The following is a 19,359-nucleotide window of genomic DNA, read 5'->3' as shown; positions in this document are numbered from 1 at the left end:
GTACCACACATTAAATTTACCACAAAAAATGTTCAAATTATTCTTTAGTTTCTCTTTTTTTTTCGACTGACCTGTTTTAGCTGACCCATGCTAGTCTAGACGTCTGTCCTAGAGTTATCTAACTTATTTGTTGACAAACTTATACGAAAAGAATCCACTGCATTTGCAGAGTTAATAAAAAAAAAAGACAGTGTAAGGTCATTAAAAAAACTTAAACTAAAATCTTGTTGGAATGTTTACCAGACTTGTTTGAATATTATTATTCAAGAAGTTTAACCAAAATTTTAGTAGTCGAGTGATGCGTTTTATAGCTATTAAGACAACAAGTGTTTTATAGACGATTTAAAAATCGAGATCGTAGTTTAAATCAGAGCGACCGCAGGGAGCGAGGATTTAATAGATCGAGATTTTTAAACTATAAAACACGCGTTATCTTCAAGATTTTTTCTAACACTAACATCTTATCAGAAATGTTTATAAATTCAGAAATTATTCGAGGCGCGTCACAATACACAAAATGCGGAGGTTGCCGTGGGTACTATGGTAATAATATCAACAAATTTGGAAAAAACCAATTTTCATCGTTGAAATGTGCCAAAACGTTCCAGAAGAAATAAGAAAAAAGGGGCAATTTGTTACCAATGAAGTCTAAAAGTGCATACGAAAAGGTGTATGTTTCGTTTCAAGGCCGGAACAATAAAAAAAAGCATCACGGAGGTAACGGAAGATGTCATTTTGGCTTTTCTTGATATGGGGTAAGCGTGTAGAACTTCATTAAAAGTTAATTCACACTACGGCAAGAATCATTTTAAGAAAATGTAAAGATTGCCATTTTCGATGGCCGGGCACTTAGTGCATTGGATGAAACAGCAGAAGTTAAAGAAGATGTTAGGAACAAGAGCACGAAGCTAATATGGCAATTCCAATTCAATAATTGTACTTTTCGCTTTTGTGATAATTACTGTAAAAATGATGAATAAAATGTTACTTGAATGATGTGTGTGAGCGTATTTTATGACTCTATAAGATACGTTGCTATTGACGACGTGTCTTATAGAGAAAAGCGTATTTTATGGGAAACATAAGGTGTGGGCTCAAATGCACCATGGAAACAGTATAAGATATTAGTGTTAGAAAAAACAAATTAAAATAGTATCCTGAATAAATAAATACATATACATAGATATTCCCAGTGTCTCAGCTAAGACTTTCGAGCCTAATACAGTAAAACTTCGATGTAACGCTCCCGTTTATAACGATTTCCCTGATATAACGCTCTTTTTCCTGGGTCCCGGTCCCAGTGGGGAATTTTCCAATGAAAGTTTATTCGTTGTAACGCTCCAATTTACCGCTTATAACGCTCCGATGGAAGGTGTAAAATTACGTAAATTTTAAAGCCAGGAAAGAAACAACACGTATTGTCGATGGACACTTAAAATTTAATCTATGTAAATCAGACTATTGAATTGTCAATATGTATATTTGCCAGTGTCTATACAGGGTGTTAGGTAAACGTCCGGCGAAACTTTAACCGCGAGCTACTGGCTTCATGTAGAACTCGGAAAAAATATTTAAAAAATTCTATGTCAAAAAATAAATTGACATTTAATTTTTGAGGAAAAATTTTTTTTAACTGCTTTTAGTCTTCTACGTTGTCCCACAACCTCGTAGGTAAAATTTCGGCATATTTTAAAAATACACCCTGTATATCATATTTTATAAAACATACACCAATGCGGTTTCCTTGTTTTAAAGCATATTTTCTAGAGGTTACTTCGCATTGGCTTCAATGACACAGTTCGTTTTCTCATGGAACACTATCTTGTAGGCTTTACAAAATTGAAGGTTCAAAGAGTCGTCAATTTATTTGAAGGTACAGGAAGCGTATGTGAACTAAATTACCTTGCTAAAATATCCCGATCGTGTTTTAGACCTTTATGGAAGAATGAAAGCATCCAGTATAATAAATTACGTCCAAATGTTGTCTTTAACTTTGTAAGTGTTTGTAAGGTTAGCAAGATAAACGTCAAATATGTCACCTGCGTTTTTGCATCTGCAGCCACGTTTAACACGGTTTTTTCTTTTTTCTTGCAAACCAGACGTCTTTGAAGGACGAGTTTCTCCGTACAGCATTTTTTATTGATGATAAATCTTAAGTGATTGAAAATTTTAAAAAGGCATGTAAAAATTACGTTTTTAAGACTTGGGTTTTTGCATTAATGTGATTTTACTCTTCACCGTCTAAAATATCTGCATTTTAAATTTCACAAAAATTCGTTGGAAAATAACCGAGATCTTAGGCTGGAAAATCTTAGCTGTGACACCCTGTATCACTGACATTTGAACCTCAAACACTGTTTGTGATTGAAACATGAGATGTCAAATTTACAGTCACATCAACTGAAAATTAAATATTAATGAATACAGAAATTTTAAATCTCGTTGAGACATTTGCTTATCTTGAGACCTCTTATGAGTAGATACTTTTTTAAATGTGAGATTTCCTACCAGCCTATAATCTAGTCGGATTGGTTTTGAAATAAATTACAATAGTTTGCTTTTTAATTGAAATGTACCAGAAATAAAAATGTTTCTTGCCCAAGGGCGCCTGACGTGTTGGCGACGGCCCCGACATCTTCACACAACAAATTAACTTCAAGATTTTATTATCGAGAAAAACTCTTCCTCATAAATAATTTGCGATTTGTAGTTCAGGCGCAACGTTTCCGACATCACACAGCCGCATCACGACGACAATTTCCTCCTGCGATGGCTTAGAGGTAATTATGGTGTCAGCCTCACCTTGATCGTAACCAACTTTTTTTTTTATTTAGCTCGCTCTTGGGATGCGGAAGCGGCCGAGAAAATGCTGAGACAGGTTGAATGTCGTTTTCGACTTGCCGTTTTACTTGATTAAAAACAGTTTTTGTAGTCGATGAAATGGCGTCAGCAGTGGGAAGTCGACGGAGCTCTCAAAACATGGCAACCATCCGAAACTTTGCTCACTTATTATCCTTACGGAAGTACGGGTGTCGACAAGGAAGATTCACCCGGTTGGTATTTGTGACATTACAATGATCGACTGACAAATTGCTTGTTTACAGTCGTGATCGTGCCTTTCGGCGGTTTGGACATCGTGGGCATGTTGCATGCGGTCGGGAGGCAGGATTTCATTAAGATGACCATTCAAGTTTTAGAGAAATATATGCAGGAAGCTGCTGAAAGAGGGGTCCAAAAGGTGTCTGTGATTTTTGATCTGGAAGCGTTTAATTTGCGACAGTATGCTTGGCGACCAGGTAAATTAATTACTAAAATAAGATACAAATCGAATAGTTTATTTGTCTTTGCAAAAAAATCATCCCTTTTTTTAGTATAGTCCCTTATTTTATATTGCATCATGATTTTTAATTTCTAAATAAATATTTGTACATATGTATGTATTTGTAAACGAATTACATGACTGTCAAAAGTATTTTTATCGATGTTTTGACAAAACTGCCTAGGACTGCACCACTAAAAGACTTTTTCTCTTTTCCAGCCGGCGAAGTCATCATTTCGTTGATACAAATGTACGAAGCAAACTATCCCGAAATCTTGAAGACATGTTACATAATAAACGGTACGATTTTAAACTGATCAAATTAGTTTGCGGGGACAAAATCCTGACCGTTTTGTTTTCTCGCAAGCTAATCTGAATCGACTCCTTCACCAAAAATGAGCCTGGTCCCTCACAAATTTTTATTCGCCAGCTCCAAGAGTATTCGCGATCGCCTTCAACGTAATCAAGCGCTTTTTGAACGAGTACACGTTAGGAAAAATGTTAATCTTCAAAAACGATTCGAAGAAATGGAAAAAAGCGATACTGGAAACCATCGACCCCTCCAATTTACCTCAGCATTACGGCGGCAACTTGACCGACCCTGATGGCAATCCGAGGTGCATCACACGGGTAACAACTCCAGTTGTATCGTTGCAAATTTACACAAAAATCTGTCGCTCCAGGTGAACCAAGGCGGTAAAGTCCCCAAACATTTGTACAAGAGGTCGTTCGAACAGAATCCGGATTCGGTCACAGCGAAACAATACACGACTGCTGTAATAAAGAAGGGCGAGAAGCTGTTGCTGGACTACATAGTCGCCGACGAGGGATGCTTCCTCAAGTAAATGCGACAGTTGTGACTTTTCGGTGTTAAAATCTGCGATTTCAGGTGGGAGTTCCGCACCGAGAGCCACGACATTCGTTTCGGGGTGACGTTGAAAGACGCCGACGGAAACAGCACTGCTGTCGTACCCCACAAACGCGTGGCGGCGCACCAGATAGACGAAAGCGGTGTCGTAGCGTGCCAGTCACCGGCCACATGTACCGCTGTTACTAGCAACACGATCAAATCAATAACTGTGTGTTTTCAGATACCGTTACTTTCGACAACTCGTACAGCCTCTTGAGGAGCAAGAAGTTGCATTATGAAATCCTAGTTACTCCACCGGTAGAAAAAATGAACATTTTGCCCCAAGAAGATGAAAGTATCGACGAAGGCGTGACGAGTACAGCCGCCACGACCAGCGTCCACAATTCAGTCTGATCTGTTGATAAACGTCAATGTATATCATAAGTGGTTGTTGGAGTACTCAAATTTAATGTTTATTGTAAAAATATATACGTATTAAAAATATCTGAATTATTCGTCAGTCAGTAGCAATTCCAATAAGTCGACCTTCTCACATTGATCCCCTTCAAGTCTTTGGGGCTCGTTCCACCTCAGAACAGTGGGAAGTACCATTAATCTAGTCTTCTTGTCTTTTCTGAATGGACAATTCCTATCTTTCCAACTAAAATAGAAATGTTTACGTACACATGATAGTAAACACTAATGTCAACTTACAAGGGTCTGTCTCCTACCTCCACATAAATGAAATGTGCTTTATAGTCTGCCTTCTGGAGGGCCTCTTCGATTACAGGAGCAGCTATAAATTGAGAAGCAAAACGCCAGTTTCATCATGTAAATTGTACAATAAGAAAATGTGGCACACAAAAAAGATTCAAACGTAGGTATTTTAATAAAAAGTAAACATAACCTAACTCACCTCGAACACAATCATCGCACCAGCTCTCCCCTGAGGGCAGTTTAGACCCACCGAAATAAATGTGGACTAATTGTCCCTTACTGTCAAAATTTTCGATGAATTTACAAAAGTTGTCATAACCCTTCACGTAATGTTTAATGACCATTTTGTCACTCTCTCGATGTATAGCGTATAGCGAACAAACCGTGACAAACAGTAACCTAAAACTATTTTGCTCTTATCTTAATATCCCATTTTATTTGTTATCATCTTAATGTCCACGTCGTAAATACAATTCGTAACAATTATGTTTATCAGATTTTATCATATATGACCAAAAAAAAAAATGGTGGTCCGGTACAGTATGAAAAGTAAATAAAGATTTAGATTGATTCACACAGTTTTTTACTTTTGTTTGCAGATAATGTTTATTGTTAAATGACTTGAAGAAATTTTGGCTGAAATTTTGAAATTACGTTGTGCAATACTGAAATATCAAAGGTTATGTCAGTCGTTTGGAAATTGGAAAACCTGTCACAACATAGGTATAAGCTGAATGCTGAAATGCTGAACGTTTGCATTTTAAGTAAATAGAATTAGGACAAAAACACGAACAAACATATAAAAACTATCATTAACATCTTGGGGACTCTTCCTTCCGCCATCCTCTCCACATGCCATCTAAGTTTTTAAGTCGTTCGGCTTACGACCCCTGTTATTTATACGAATATATTTATTGTATGATATAGCTGTTTTATCTCCGCGTTTGTTCTATTTCTCCATACATCGCCTATCTTCTCTCCTCCAAATGTCTTTTTTTTTTCTTTGTCCGCGTTTCACATGCGTATAGGACTACATACCTATTGGTCGTATCGTGGGTCGTATTACCTACCGTCTTGTAGATCCTGGTTTTCGCACCTCTACACTCTAGAGATGGTTTTGCTTTTATTCATTCTGTGTATATAATGCTTATCCTAGTTTGGATCTCTTCTGAATGGGTTTTCTTGTAAACAGCGTTCCTAAATGGGTGAATTGGTCTACTTCCTCGAATTGGTACGTCTTCCCTCGATCAATCCCTATTTGTACCTACTACATACAACATACCTACCTTCTCTCAGTAAATTCTCTATCTGACCACTCCAGATTATTGGTTTTCTTCTCGTTGAAAGATAAGCCCCTTTTTGCGCCTGTTCTTCTAGCTTCTTCGTTACTTCTTTCAGCTTTTGCTGACTTCTTGCCACGATGACGAGGTCATCCGCTAAAGCTAGGCATTGGTAGCGTCTCCGTACATAATTTTTAATTTATCAGTTGAAAAAAGAAGTGCCACAACATGCAGTGTAGAAATTGTCTATCCCCATTTTGTTTATAATGTCATCGTGTGGGGCGATTCGCTTAAAACCTCAAGAGTTCTGATTAACCAGAAAAAGATAATAAGGCTTATCCGTAATCTACCATCTAGGGAATCATATTGACAAAATAATTATGGAACCTTGAGTTTGGTGAGAGTTCATATCTTAAAATATAGGTGAATAATTATGAAGCACGGCTGACTACAAAACTAACTTACCTATGTCAAAAATCTTCATATTACACTTGTGCGGCAATTTACAGTAAATTACTATGTATTAAAAATCTTAAATGCAACAAGCAGGAAGACATTTAAAAACTTATTAAAATAAATGATAATTAAACAAAATTTAGTGTACTTTTCGTGAATTTCTGTCTGATTTATCGTTCTAATCGATGTTTATGTGTTTATACTTCATATCTTCATATTTTATTAAGTGTAATATTGACTTATCCCATGTCTCTATTCAGATCAAGATGTTTAGTAAAGTTTAAAAGTTTAATGATGTTATAAAATGGTTTAACAATAGAATTCGCTATTAAAAACTACATAGGTACTTATCAAAACTCAGTACATATTATGCTACGAGGCTTGTAAGTTTGCAATTGTATAACAGAATTAAGGAAAGGAAACTTTCCGAGATTCTGTTGTAATAAGCACTTAACCGCATAACGTCTATTTTTCTAGAGAAATTAGGCAAATCACACCGGAAATGTTAGAAAACGTAGGGGATGCCAACAAACAAACGGTGCTCATTTTGAACAGTTGTTGTATTAATTAGATAGTATTCAACTTATAAAATTGGTTTTTATTTTTTATCAGGTAGGATTTGAAAATATTCAGGAAACAAATAGTGCGTTGTATTCTTTGCGAAGTGGGCTTCCAAACGAGGTATCACTTGGCATATCCTTCCATTTGAAAAAAAAAAGTTAGGGGTGGTTGCACACTTCTGGGAGAAGATATACAAAAACCGTATGCGCCAAATCCTCTTTCGGGATTTTTTTTTTTTTACAAAAATCACCCAGTGGAGGCTCGTGAAATTTTAGTACCTAATTCTAGTAACCAACATCAGGTTACTTAAACGAAAATATCTCGAGGCGCTACTGCCTCGAACAACAGTTACGCCATAAATATCAGCTTGATATGGAAGTTAATGCACGGGAAGTTAGAAATTTTAATGAGTGCACAACGCACGATGCTACTGCTTATTTAAATTCTTTTCTAACTGCACTCAAGATTACTTACTACAACAACCTGCATGAAATTTCTTCGGAATATATTACATCTAGATGCTAACAAAAAAGCATGATTCAAATTATTAAAAGTTGCAGATAATTGTGGAGTTTTTATTTTATTTTAATAAAAAATTAAGAGCAAGGAGTATGTATTTTTTTTGTAGGTATTTAGTTTGCATGTGTAGTCGTACAGACTGATAAACTATTCAATATTATTTTTATGGTGAAGAAATATGTACTTCAAAAAATAACTTAAGTAAAATTGTTCTTAAAAAAAATTAAAGATCAAAGACATTTTTCGTGTAAATTTAATTACTTGATTATGTTAATACATACGAGTATAAAAAAATTACGTATTGTACATAGTAGTCGCAAAACAATTAAATTTTAAGAATGACGAAGTTTTTGTTTTTGGCAACTTCCATTTAAACAAATTAATCCTTTATCACACGCGACCTTGTCAGATAGTTGTCCAGCGATTGGAGTGTCGGCGGCGCAGTTTACACCCTCTCCTAAAATGTTTAACGCACTTTTATTTTATTATCAATCCCTATTGTGTGATCTGTTTTAGAACTCACCTACTAGTTTTTTACAGACGTCACAACAGAGACAGTGACCACCTCGAGCTTTAACTTCCCCGGGCCCACAGTTAAAATCTTTTGGGCAATCTACCGTATCACAGGCAGTTGAAATGCAACTCAACGATAACGCCTTTTCTGTTAATAAAATGCAGATCGAAACGAAAAGAATTGTGTGAGGCTTCATTTTGACGAACACACTGAGCAACAAGGTTATCTTTGTTAACTTTTATACCATTCGCGTGGTGATTATTTAAACTACATATTTGGAGGAATCTTTACACATTATTTATTGATTGTCACATTAATATAAAGGAATCCACGCACATAACAGGCCGTTGAATACACAAATGACCACAAAATAAATTTCTCAATCACAAAACAACGTTAACAAATATGTAGATACCTACCGTTAAATGTTTGAGTAAACCTAGCTTTAATGTGCATTACAGATCATAACAATTATCAAAATAATAATGATGATCAAGAAATATGTCAGGTACATATTGACAACAAATTAATCGTTGTAGGAATAAATAGATACTTTTAAAACACAATTAAAAATCATAAAATAGTACCTTTTATTTGTGTAATCACTAATCATGGTTGGGACGTGAAAATAATTAATTCGTGTTTAAACAAAAAATTGATGTAGATGTAGTTTATGTTTGATTACGTCTTGATAATTGCTTGCGATGACCCTGAAATGGGTTTATCCATATAGATATCTATCCTACGCCAAGTCAAGTAAAAATCTTTCTTTGCAGAAATTCAGATCTTATGTAAATATCGTCCGTTCATTTAAATTTATCCTTAAAGTTGGCGTTGAAGAGTCGATTGTGAACGCACCACTTGTGTAAAAACATAAGGTTTAAACACCTGATCTGTGATTCGTAATCCGTATAGTGCGTTCACAATCGACTCTTCAACGCCAACTTTGAGGATAAATTTAAATGAACGCACGAAATGACGCTAAACAACGGGATTGAAAATATTCTCCTTACCTGAAGAAGTACATAAAATGGTGTCACTACAGTCAAAATGCCACGTAGTATGAAAAAAAATTAGACGAATAACTGTAGTGATAAAAATACCAAACTTGAAAATTTTTCTAAGCGAATTGTTTAAACTTGTTGACAAGTGTTTTACTTTTTGGTCATTTGAGACACTATTTCGTTGTATTTAAAAATAAAAAAAATCTTTATACTTAGGTACCTATTCGTTATTTCTCCGATCTTTTGAAAAAATACAAGAAAGTACCGAGCGATCATTTAAAAAATAAATCGAGTTTGCTTTGGAGCCTATGCTATAGCATGGGTTGCCATAGGTAACACGCCGACTCGATTTATTTTTTAATTCATCGCACCGTACTTTTCATTTCATTCAGGTGCAGGGTAGGTACAGTTAATTTCAAAATTATCGAGTACACCTCAAAAATCAAGAAGTTGATTTATTACAGTTTTTTATACCTGTAAAGATGCCTTTTAGAAATTTGAGCGTCATATTTTTTATATAGGTTAGGTAAGTTTGACAACATAAAATGTCGCTGGCCTTTTAGAACACCATCATATTGTCTGTTTTATCCTCAGGTGCCCAATTCTTGAATCGATGGAATTAATTCTCATTGGAAAAATAGGCAAAAGTGTATTCGGGACTTATGTCAGACGGATTGTTCCGGAGAATTATTTCAGCTAGTGTTTATCATGGGAAAATAATTTTTTCGCGAGAAATTCGACTGTCAAATGTGACACTTTTGTTAATACATAATTGTGTTTGTAAAAGAAAAAAATTGAAGAATTCATTGCAATCCAAATAATGGTTGCCCAAGCACAAAGACTTTATCCGAAATTAGACCCATTTGATCCAAATTGTCAACATAATATTGCATTTTTAAATTCTCATGCGGAATCATTTTCTAAACAGTTCAAGAATACAGATATGAGGACATTTTAAATTCCACTGGGAATTCATTTATGGGAAATTATTCTCAAACGAATATTTTCCAGTGATTTCAAGAATTAGGCCCCTGCACGGTGTTCTTCGTGATGTTATAATACTGGGCTCTGGACTACCCTCCGGATCGAGAACCCTTCTTTTAATTTGGAAACAAAGAGTACTTTCGCGTTTTCGGTTAGATTAGTCATTTTGTTTGTCAAAATTGACATTGATCATTGACAAGAATTGTAAGTGCATTTTACACTGTAGAAAATTAGGTGTACTCTATAATTTTGAAATTAACTGTACTACTCTACTACTTAGCAGAAATATTGATCCAACTTTAACTAAACTCCATTTCAAATTTTAATAACTTTTCTTCGTATATAACGATAACCCTTTGGAACATTTTACCAATTCGGATAACGAAAATCTTTCTTTCTTCAAAAATTGCTTGGTCAGATTTTTTTAATGTCTTTATACCACTTTGAAATTTGAATTCACTGTTATATCTTCGTTTGTAAGGAAAATATTACACTTTTTTACAAAACAACAAACTACATCAATGGTTTTCTTTTCTTTTTCAAATTGTATCTCTACTCAAAATAGATTTTGTATTTCAATTTAAAAAGAACATTTTCCATTTGTTTACAGACTTCACGATACAATCCTTTGTCGCAAACAACATCAGATTGTCCAGCAGAAACTGTAAATAGTGCAAAACACAAATTTCATTTTCTCCTAAAATTAAAACCTCGTTCTATTCCATTTGTCTGATTTTTAAAACTTCTTAAATGTTTTGTCGGTAAATCTGACATTTACATTTTCAGAATTGACACAACAATCAAAATTAAGGTTATTAATACATGAAGGTACATAGTTTTAGAATGTATGACAGCACGATGACACTAGTGTCCAAAATTTATTGATCGCGACAGTACAAATGTCGTACAGTTGGTTGCAAAAAAAACGGGAAATGAACATTTTCCTAATGTAAATTTGGTTTTGTCCATTTGTCAATTAATTGTCTACTTGACAATACCTATCAAATCATTTTAAAAATGTCATTGAATTTTGACAATAATTCTAACCTATCTCTTGTAAGAAGGTTTAACACTATGAAAAAATTGTAAAAATATGTCAATTCTGACAGTTCCCGTTTTCTTTTGCAACCAACTGTACGATAGGTATTTTCCAGCGCTCAAACTTATTAGACTCTCGGGTCCGCCTTGAGCCTGAAACCTAGTTTTCGTGGTAGAAAATACACCTAATAGTATCCACTCTAATGTAAATACATAACTAGGTATTGGGTGATTCCGGTGATTCAAAATATTTGTGGATAAATATGTACGAAAATGTATAGAATTGACATTTCTTTGACATTTCATAGTCGCGAAATTTTGAAAATTGTCAAGTCAATGTGCAATGTCATACAAATGTCAACTCTACCCCATCCACACAGTTGCCACATAAATTTTCGAACACAGTTGTCAGTCATATTTATCTACAATCATTTTGAATCACCCAATATTTAATAAGTGACACGAACTTTTCAGAGCAAGTCTCACAGTTTTAACTCATTTCTGTGGTACAAAAATATGAGAAAACTCATTTCATCGTGGAAGAATTTTGAAGATCGAAATGGATAAGGTACTCTTTCTAAAATCAGAGTAGTGCGAATTTCATCTGATAAAATTAGTGTGAGGTGAGTAGTAAATTTTTTTTTCAGAATTAATGGAGTTGTGTCAAAAAATTATCATCTTCCACACTTCTAAGAACGACTTGGAATGTAGAAAACACGAGGGAATCGAGAGGAACAAAGAAGATTGTTGTGAAACTTTTCTTCTTCTTCTATTTAGGAAATTGTTTTCTACAGATGGTTCTGTTTAGGACTGTAACCCTTTTGTATGCTGTGTTTTTGCTGGGTTGTTGCGATCGAATTGGACGCTTTGAGATGGACGTCTTTATTCGAGAAAAAATAACTGTCACTTTTGCTGAGTACTTTATTCGTCTCTGGTTTCTAGTTACTATTCTCTACCTACTATTTACAAAATTTTACCTTAAATACTACCTACTTCTAGAAAACTGAGGGTGGGGGTGTTAGCACCCGTCCAGACCTTCGTGGGTACAGTTGGACGTAACAGAAATGCAACAGGTTCTACCTTGTATAATTTTGTTTCATATCTTTTTTTCCAAATCTCAATGAAGAAAAAGTTGTAAACGAGTGTTTTTTTAAAGAAAATGTTTTCAATACAAGTCATTTTCAACGTAAGTACAGGGTGTGGCAGGACTGACGCCGCACAGAAGACTGGCAAATTCGTGGGATTACTCTGAAATGTAGTTCTTCCGCGCTTGATTAACGGGAGTGGTGGATTTGATATGCTTATAACTCGATTACAAAAGCAAATAAGAAGAATCAATCGTTCCTGTAATGTTATTGTTGTCGGCATAAGTCGCTTTACTCTGGAGCGTTAGTTGTGCCACATGCTGTACCTATATACCGGGACATTTTTTTTTAACTTTGTCCATACCTAAGTATTGAAAAGTAAATACAGGTCAATGCATGTAACCAATATTACGTCAAAGTAACTACTTGACAATAAAAAAAGCAAAGTTGTTTGTTATAGCTTGATCTCAGTTTCATCAGAAATAGTGTTCAAGTTCAAGGCTGGCATATTGTCTTAAGGTGGCCATTTTGAATATTTATTACCACCTCTTCTTGTTAGGTACCTGGCAAATGAATTCCACAAAAATCAATTTACTTTATTTGACATTTCTAATCTATATTTTGACCATTTTAGACAGGTTTGTGATATAACTGGTTGCATAGCAAATACTCGCAGTGCATTGATCTCTGTACTTTTTTAAATCGTACAGGGTGATTCAAGTTTTACCGCCCCAGCGACAACACACACTTCCAATCGATTTAAAATTCTCAAAAAATTCAGGACGCTATAGAACATTTCAAATTTTTTAATGAAATGAGTAAATACATATTTCGTTTTAATTCAATAACCGCTACATTAATTTTTTTCATTGAGAGTCCTTTCAAACATTTAGGAAAAATTTGATGTCATTGAAATCATTAAAGGATCACCGGTTTTTTAAATAAATGGAATTCGATATTAAAGTGCAAAATTTATCTATGATTTATTATTAAATTGGGCGGTCACTTCAACAATAGAGGTTTACATGGGTTATTTATGGTACCCTTAAGGGACTAAAGAATTACTAGAAAAGTTCTCAACAGATGTTTCCCAACAAAGAGGTATTTATTTATGACACTGCAGTTGTAGATTTTGATCATTTTTCGCTGCTAATGTTAAAATTGGAATAATTCAAAAACTAATCCTTTTTTTTATGCGAATTTCATAAATATGTCTTTGAATTAATTGTGAATTATGAGCGTGCACGGAAAATAGTTATTTATTATACGAGCGGGCTAAATGAATGTTTAACGAGCGATGCGTTTAACAGCGCCAGCGGCGAAGCCGCAAGCGCGTTAACATCGTAAGTTAAACATTCATTTAGCCCGTGAGTATAATACAACTGTTTATCCAATTTTACACTAATAAACCTCTCCAATTTGAGTGTAATTTTTTTTAAATCAAGTCCGAAGCTTGTGTCACTAATCATCTATGATTGTCGAGTCGCTGAGTGTGATTTTTTGTTGCCATGGCTTTATTGACATGAGAAAAAAAAATCGGTGTGACAGTGAATTATTTTATCCCATATTACTTCTAATAAAATTAGGCATTTACGGCGTATACACGTGTAGAAGGTGAAAATCTAGAAAATGGATGATACAATTATGAACAATTGCTTCCCAATACCTGTAATGTATGTATAATTATTGTTTAATACATTTTTATTTATTTTCTTTGACATTTTTAAACCGCTAGCGAAATAAAAATTTTAAACCGCTAGAGCAATTAAAATTTTATTCGATTATTCATTAAACAAGTGCTTTTATCCCCTGTATCTAAGTATTTAAACATGACTTTATAAGGTAAAATTGGATAAACATTTTTTTTTGCTCAAAATCGATTTTTTTTAATTTTATGGCTCTGAATGAAGTGATACGGGAAAATTGATTGCACACGTTTGAAGCCTTGCATGAAGGGAATGTAACCCTAAAGTTTCGTTGTTTTTACTAATTTTTTAAATAGGGTTAACGTGCGGGCGGTAAAACTGGAATCACCCTGTACATAGGGACAAAGTTTGGACTATGTTCAAAGTTAAAAAAATGTCCCGGTAATTCCGGTACGCAAAAGGACAAGCAAGGAGTGAGAAGGATGCTGAAACGCAGACGGCTTTGTGTTGTACCCCTTGTTTAAATAATAAAAAAAACACTAATAATATAAATTTAGTTTAATTCATTTAATATACTATGAAAATTATATAAAACATGAATATAACAAAAGATAACATGAATATTGCAACTTAAAATCTATAGATGAATCACGTTAATGAAGTACACACTTGCAACATTTGCTCAATCACGATTTTGAATGTTTAACAGAGCGTCATGAAATAAAACGTGTGTTCAGTAACGTGAAATAAAAACTGAATTAATTTATCGAAAAGCAACAAGACATGGCAACATACAAAAAATCACTGATCCAATTAAAATTTGGACGCATTCCACTATTTAACAAAAATTACAACATCTATCTTAAAAGTAACTATACACTTATTTAACTAAAATGTTTCGTTTAATATTCGAATATTGTAATAAGATTTACTTTGAAACACCATTAAGTATATAAATATTCATTTATTCACTAGAATATTTGAATTTGTACGTTCCTATATTTTAATATCAGTAACATATAATCTTGTACGCGGCTATTTTATTTAAGAACAATAAAAAGCCCAAAACTCTTCCAAAAATATCCGCAGGCGCGTTGTGAAGTAGGCGTCGTGAAAACACAACTTTTAAAAGCCAAAATATCTGTCGACCGTCATAAATTAATTTTTTCGAGTTGTACATATTATTAAAGCTTAGCTTTTGAACACCGTTCTTTCTTTCATTCAATTCAAACCGATTTTATCTGAAGAGCGAGTTTTCACCACATCTATTTATCTGTTATAGGTCGATTTCATAAGGCATACATCTTGGGAAATTATAAAATTTCAAATGTTCAAAAATTGTTTTGTCTGAAGAACGAAACGTTTGTACTTTTAATTGTGCGTTCTTACTGCTTGCAGCAGTCAACATACAATAATCCTTTGTAGATTTAATTCTTCAGGAGCACAAACTGACAACAGAAAAGAATTTAAAACGTTGGTAACCTTCTAAATAAAGCAAAGTAAGAAAAATTTCTATAATTAATTTCTTCAAGATATTCAAAAATATGTTTCCGTTTTTGAAGGGAGAAATTGCAGCAGAAAACAATCTACAGGTGTCCCTGAAATACATGACAAAATTTGAACCACGAGCTATTGGCTTCGTGTAGAACTCGGAAAAAATATTTAAAAAAAATTTTGTCAAAAAATAAAATGACATTTAATTTTTGAGGTACAATTTTTTTAATTGCTTTTAGTCTTCTACGTTGTCCCACAACTTCCTAGGTAAAATTTTTGCACATTTAAAAAATACACCCTGTATATCATATTTTATAAAATTTACGCCAATGCGAAGTAACCTCTAGGAAATATATATATAAAAGGGTGTATTTTTAAAATGTGCCGAAATCTTACCTACGAGGTTGTGGGACAACGTAGAAGACTAAAAGCAATTAAAAAAAATGTACCTCAAAAATTAAATGTTTTAAATATTTTTTCCGAGTTCTGCATGAAGCCAGTAGCTCATGGTTAAAATTTTGCCGTGCATTTTAAGGACACCCTGTAGAATTAACAGACGATAAATGCTAATAGCGTATTTCCACGCTAATTTACATTTTCACCGACCAAACAGGAAATTTTCTCCAATTAGTCCTACATAAAAACCAAGAATTTAATAAATGTCAAAGAATACGTCACACATTTTGTCAATCGATAATGTGAACAGCAAGTTGAAACTGAGCCAACACCGCTGAACTTAGTTGCGACGTACGTACCCACCTTAGTTATTTTTTAACACGGACCAACGAAGTAGTAAAACGAAACTTAAGAATCAAAATCCTGATCGCTGGATAGTTAATATCAACAGAAAATTATTAGAAAACCATGCTAACACACAAAGACATCTTCATTGATTTGGCGAAATCTCAAGTCAATTCCACAGTAAACATTTTTGCATTATTTCAAGAGAAAAGTGTCTTCTTCGTCTTGGTATTATTAATTTACCTCCAGAAACCAGCAGAGAGAACATGGTACATTTAAATGAAAAAAAGAAAAACAACGGATATTTAAGGAAAACTTAAAAACCAAAAGATGTTATTTTTTAAGAAGACACCGCTAGCTCTTGATATTTCCCCAAATGAAAGTAGCAATTTTTCTGACAAGTCTCAAGGCTATTGTGTCGAAAGTACAAACGTCGCGTACACGTCAACAGTTTCGGGACAGTAGTACTAGTTGAAAACGAGCCAAAGGAAGAAAAATTGTTGAAAATTGGTCGAAAGACTGAAACAAACGCATCCAACAAAATCCAATCCTACGCAGCTAGAGATCAATTCAATTAAAACACCGTAACGACTCGTTATAATTGCACTGAGATTTAACAGTTTTCTGAACAGTTTCCTGTACAAATAAATCATCGGCATTAACTGGATTTAAAAAAATGCACTTTACCGTAAGGCAACATGTAGTGTAGTAAATTTTCCCACCGATTTGCATAACTGGTTGCATTTTTCTCATCTCGCACAAAGTCGCATTTAATCAACGTGCAAATTTATCAACACCCGATCGATAATGAATAAAAATGGCGATGGCACTTTTTCACTGTCTCAAAATTTGTCATGTTTTATCACAAAAAAAGAAACGCTTACGACCGTCATAAGAAATATGTTTCTCGTATTGCACCAAAACAAGAAAAATCACAAAAATTAATAAATAACCACCGATTACGACACCGAACTTATGGCATTGTGGGGGGCCCCCATTTGGGTCAGCACTTTATCCAACCACTGCAGCGGCCCATGCAAGTGCACCTCGATCCAACAGGGCGTGCTCGTGACGTCCTGTCGATGGTACTCCGCCCCCCAACCCTTAACGAAGCTCATCCTGATGGTGCACATCTTCGTCAGTTCGTAAACCGCTTCGAATCCGTGGTTGACGCACTGGGACAGCAACTGGGCGAACTCCGCGTTGTTGAAGATTCGCAGAGAGCACCCGGCTGGTATTTTGCAGACCGTAGAGGGGTGGAAGCCGTGATGGTGGTTGCAGTTGCGGGACTGTACAAAAATTGCCGAGTCTGACAAACACTCGGCGTAGACTTCGCCGTTCACGTAGTACAGGTGGACCCCCTTGCCTATGTGTCTCCGCGTGTTCTCTATCGTGGAGTTCCTGTTCACGTTGCTCAACTGCCCCAAGCAGAACCTGTCGCTGTTGTTGCTGGGGTTCGTGAAGCCGTCCACAATCACGGAAGTCGAGTGGCAGTGGAACACTTCGCCTACGCGGCAGTTGAGCTCGTAGTAGGCGATCGACGCCCAGAAGGGCTGCTCCTGGTAGGGCACGGGTTGCACGTCCGCGTTCAGCGCTGGCTGCGGAGTTGTGTTATTGTTGGTGTTCTCGTCGGTGGGGCTGTAAGCCGGGGGTGGGGTCTCTGCGAGGTTCGAGTAAGGTGATTGGGGATTGTTTGATGTGACGCTCCCGGGACTAGAGACGCTGGATAGCGGCGAGCTTGGGCTCAGATGGTTCGAATTGAAACCGTTAGCCGAATAGCTGACATTGTGTGGCATATTTGGTTCTACCAGTTGCTGAAACGGTAGCAGCGAATGCCCCGGGACGAAATCGCTGTGTCTGGGGACCAACACGGGGGGTAAAACTTGACTCTCAACTCTCTTGTAGTGGTACGGATTAATACACACTTCCTTTTGTTTTGCAGAGAAAGGAAACTTGCAGTGCTCGAGAGGTTTCAACTCGTGGTGACTCTGCAAATCGGGCCATCTCCAAACTCGACAATAAATCACGTGCGGGAGTCCCTTTCTGTGTGACACCTGAAGCCGACCGTCCAGACTCCTCGGTATCGTCACGCAATTGCTTGGGGTGCCAGGACAAGACAAAGCACGCTCTAAGTCTTCAATCGCCCCTTTCCTCTTTTTCAGTTTCTTCACCAGGCTATCTACTGCCTTCTCGGCCCACTTCTCCTCTTCATCCCCTTGTTTCCATCCGAGCAACTTCTTCACTGCCGGACTGGTGAATGAAAAAAGACTGTTCAGAGTCGAAATTGGACCACTACTGGACGACTCCCCCTCGTCTGTCTCCATCGTGGCACTGAAACAATTAAATACACTTAAACTGGGGATTTTAGCGAGGCTCGATGACTCACAAATTATTAAAATGAGTCACTAAATATTGATAATCTGCAGCCATGTTACCAGTGCGAGTCGGTGAATTAACAACAAGATGCATCGCACACTAACTGTATCTCTTATGCGAGCAGCGTTTATCTAACGAGTGCAAGTTGTATTTTTTGCGCGATGCGAGATCAACAAAAATAAAGCAGACATGCTTCGAGCGATAGGAGGAGAAAAGGCGGGTAGCGCTTCCAATTACGGGATTTTCTTATAAACTACTTCCGACTTACCTAGAGGACTGTATCGAGCTCAAGTGCGATGAGTACAAGTCGGGTTATAAAATTATTTTGGCGTAAATTACGCAAATAAGGATTAGGACGCTGTCCTATCTCTCAAGCGATCCAGCACCAAGTTCGCGAATAAACCACCCTGGCGCTGGCGCTACTCTAGCTCCGGGCGGGAAACTTAAACCCTATACTGGATAGCATAACGTGGATGGCGAAAAAAAATACTTTTCTTCAACAATTAAAATAATTTTTTTACAAATCCTATAAGGTCCAGTTCTTTACTGTCCGTCTGCTAGATAAGAAATAATGTTAGTACAGTTATGTATTTACTATCTCGTATTTTCTACTTCAAGTGGTTAAATTTTGATCTTTGTCTGAAAGGGTCAATTTTTGTATGTTTGAAAGTTACTGCAATTACATTTACATACAGTGTTGGACCGGTTTTCGTCACATATTTACAAAATTTAATGAAAAATTTCCCAATACTTATGTATCACGCATGAATGTGCA

General features: G+C 35.7%; 3 protein-coding genes and 1 long non-coding RNA gene across 5 annotated transcripts in view; 1 reads left to right on the top strand and 3 right to left on the bottom strand.

The window, feature by feature from the left end:
• LOC138125960 (SEC14-like protein 2) overlaps window positions 1-4,689 on the top strand; it is a 49,643-nt gene extending 44,954 nt beyond the window's left edge. Inside the window, exons 3-11 of the mRNA XM_069041551.1 lie at window positions 2,711-2,780; window positions 2,835-2,878; window positions 2,933-3,053; window positions 3,105-3,296; window positions 3,539-3,619; window positions 3,750-3,949; window positions 4,003-4,160; window positions 4,209-4,360; window positions 4,411-4,689. Coding sequence (XP_068897652.1) covers window positions 2,711-2,780; window positions 2,835-2,878; window positions 2,933-3,053; window positions 3,105-3,296; window positions 3,539-3,619; window positions 3,750-3,949; window positions 4,003-4,160; window positions 4,209-4,360; window positions 4,411-4,583 — 1,191 coding nt within the window. The 3' untranslated portion in view covers window positions 4,584-4,689. The remainder of the gene's footprint in view (window positions 1-2,710; window positions 2,781-2,834; window positions 2,879-2,932; window positions 3,054-3,104; window positions 3,297-3,538; window positions 3,620-3,749; window positions 3,950-4,002; window positions 4,161-4,208; window positions 4,361-4,410) is intronic.
• On the bottom strand, window positions 4,618-5,545 carry LOC138125968 (thioredoxin domain-containing protein 17-like). Its single transcript, XM_069041562.1, has 3 exons — window positions 5,086-5,545; window positions 4,884-4,965; window positions 4,618-4,830 (listed from the first exon to the last, which is right to left on the bottom strand). The coding sequence occupies exons 1-3, from the start codon at window positions 5,228-5,230 to the stop codon at window positions 4,680-4,682; spliced, it is 378 nt and encodes a 125-aa protein (XP_068897663.1). The 5' UTR covers window positions 5,231-5,545; the 3' UTR covers window positions 4,618-4,679.
• Window positions 5,546-7,937: 2,392 nt separating this feature from the next.
• LOC138126111 (uncharacterized) lies at window positions 7,938-8,722 on the bottom strand. Its single transcript, XR_011157632.1, has 2 exons — window positions 8,226-8,722; window positions 7,938-8,159 (listed from the first exon to the last, which is right to left on the bottom strand). It is a non-coding gene; the product is annotated as an uncharacterized lncRNA (long non-coding RNA).
• A 5,794-nt stretch (window positions 8,723-14,516) lies between these two features.
• Window positions 14,517-19,007, bottom strand: Mad (Mothers against dpp). 2 transcript variants are annotated; one of them, XM_069041447.1, is made up of 2 exons: window positions 18,853-19,007; window positions 14,517-18,539 (listed from the first exon to the last, which is right to left on the bottom strand). In XM_069041447.1, exon 2 carries the CDS (start codon window positions 18,530-18,532, stop codon window positions 17,168-17,170), a length of 1,365 nt encoding a protein of 454 aa, XP_068897548.1. In that variant the 5' UTR covers window positions 18,533-18,539; window positions 18,853-19,007; the 3' UTR covers window positions 14,517-17,167. The 2 variants fall into 2 exon arrangements, with proteins under 2 accessions (XP_068897548.1, XP_068897546.1); XM_069041445.1 differs by lacking the exon at window positions 18,853-19,007 and adding an exon at window positions 18,595-18,782.
• Window positions 19,008-19,359: the final 352 nt, after the last annotated feature.

The sequence above is a fragment of the Tenebrio molitor genome, chromosome 3 (assembly GCF_963966145.1).
Source record: "Tenebrio molitor chromosome 3, icTenMoli1.1, whole genome shotgun sequence".
In the NCBI taxonomy this organism is placed as follows: domain Eukaryota; kingdom Metazoa; phylum Arthropoda; class Insecta; order Coleoptera; family Tenebrionidae; genus Tenebrio; species Tenebrio molitor.
The sequence above is the reverse complement of the archived record's forward strand: the minus strand, read 5'-3'. Positions and strand labels throughout refer to the sequence as shown.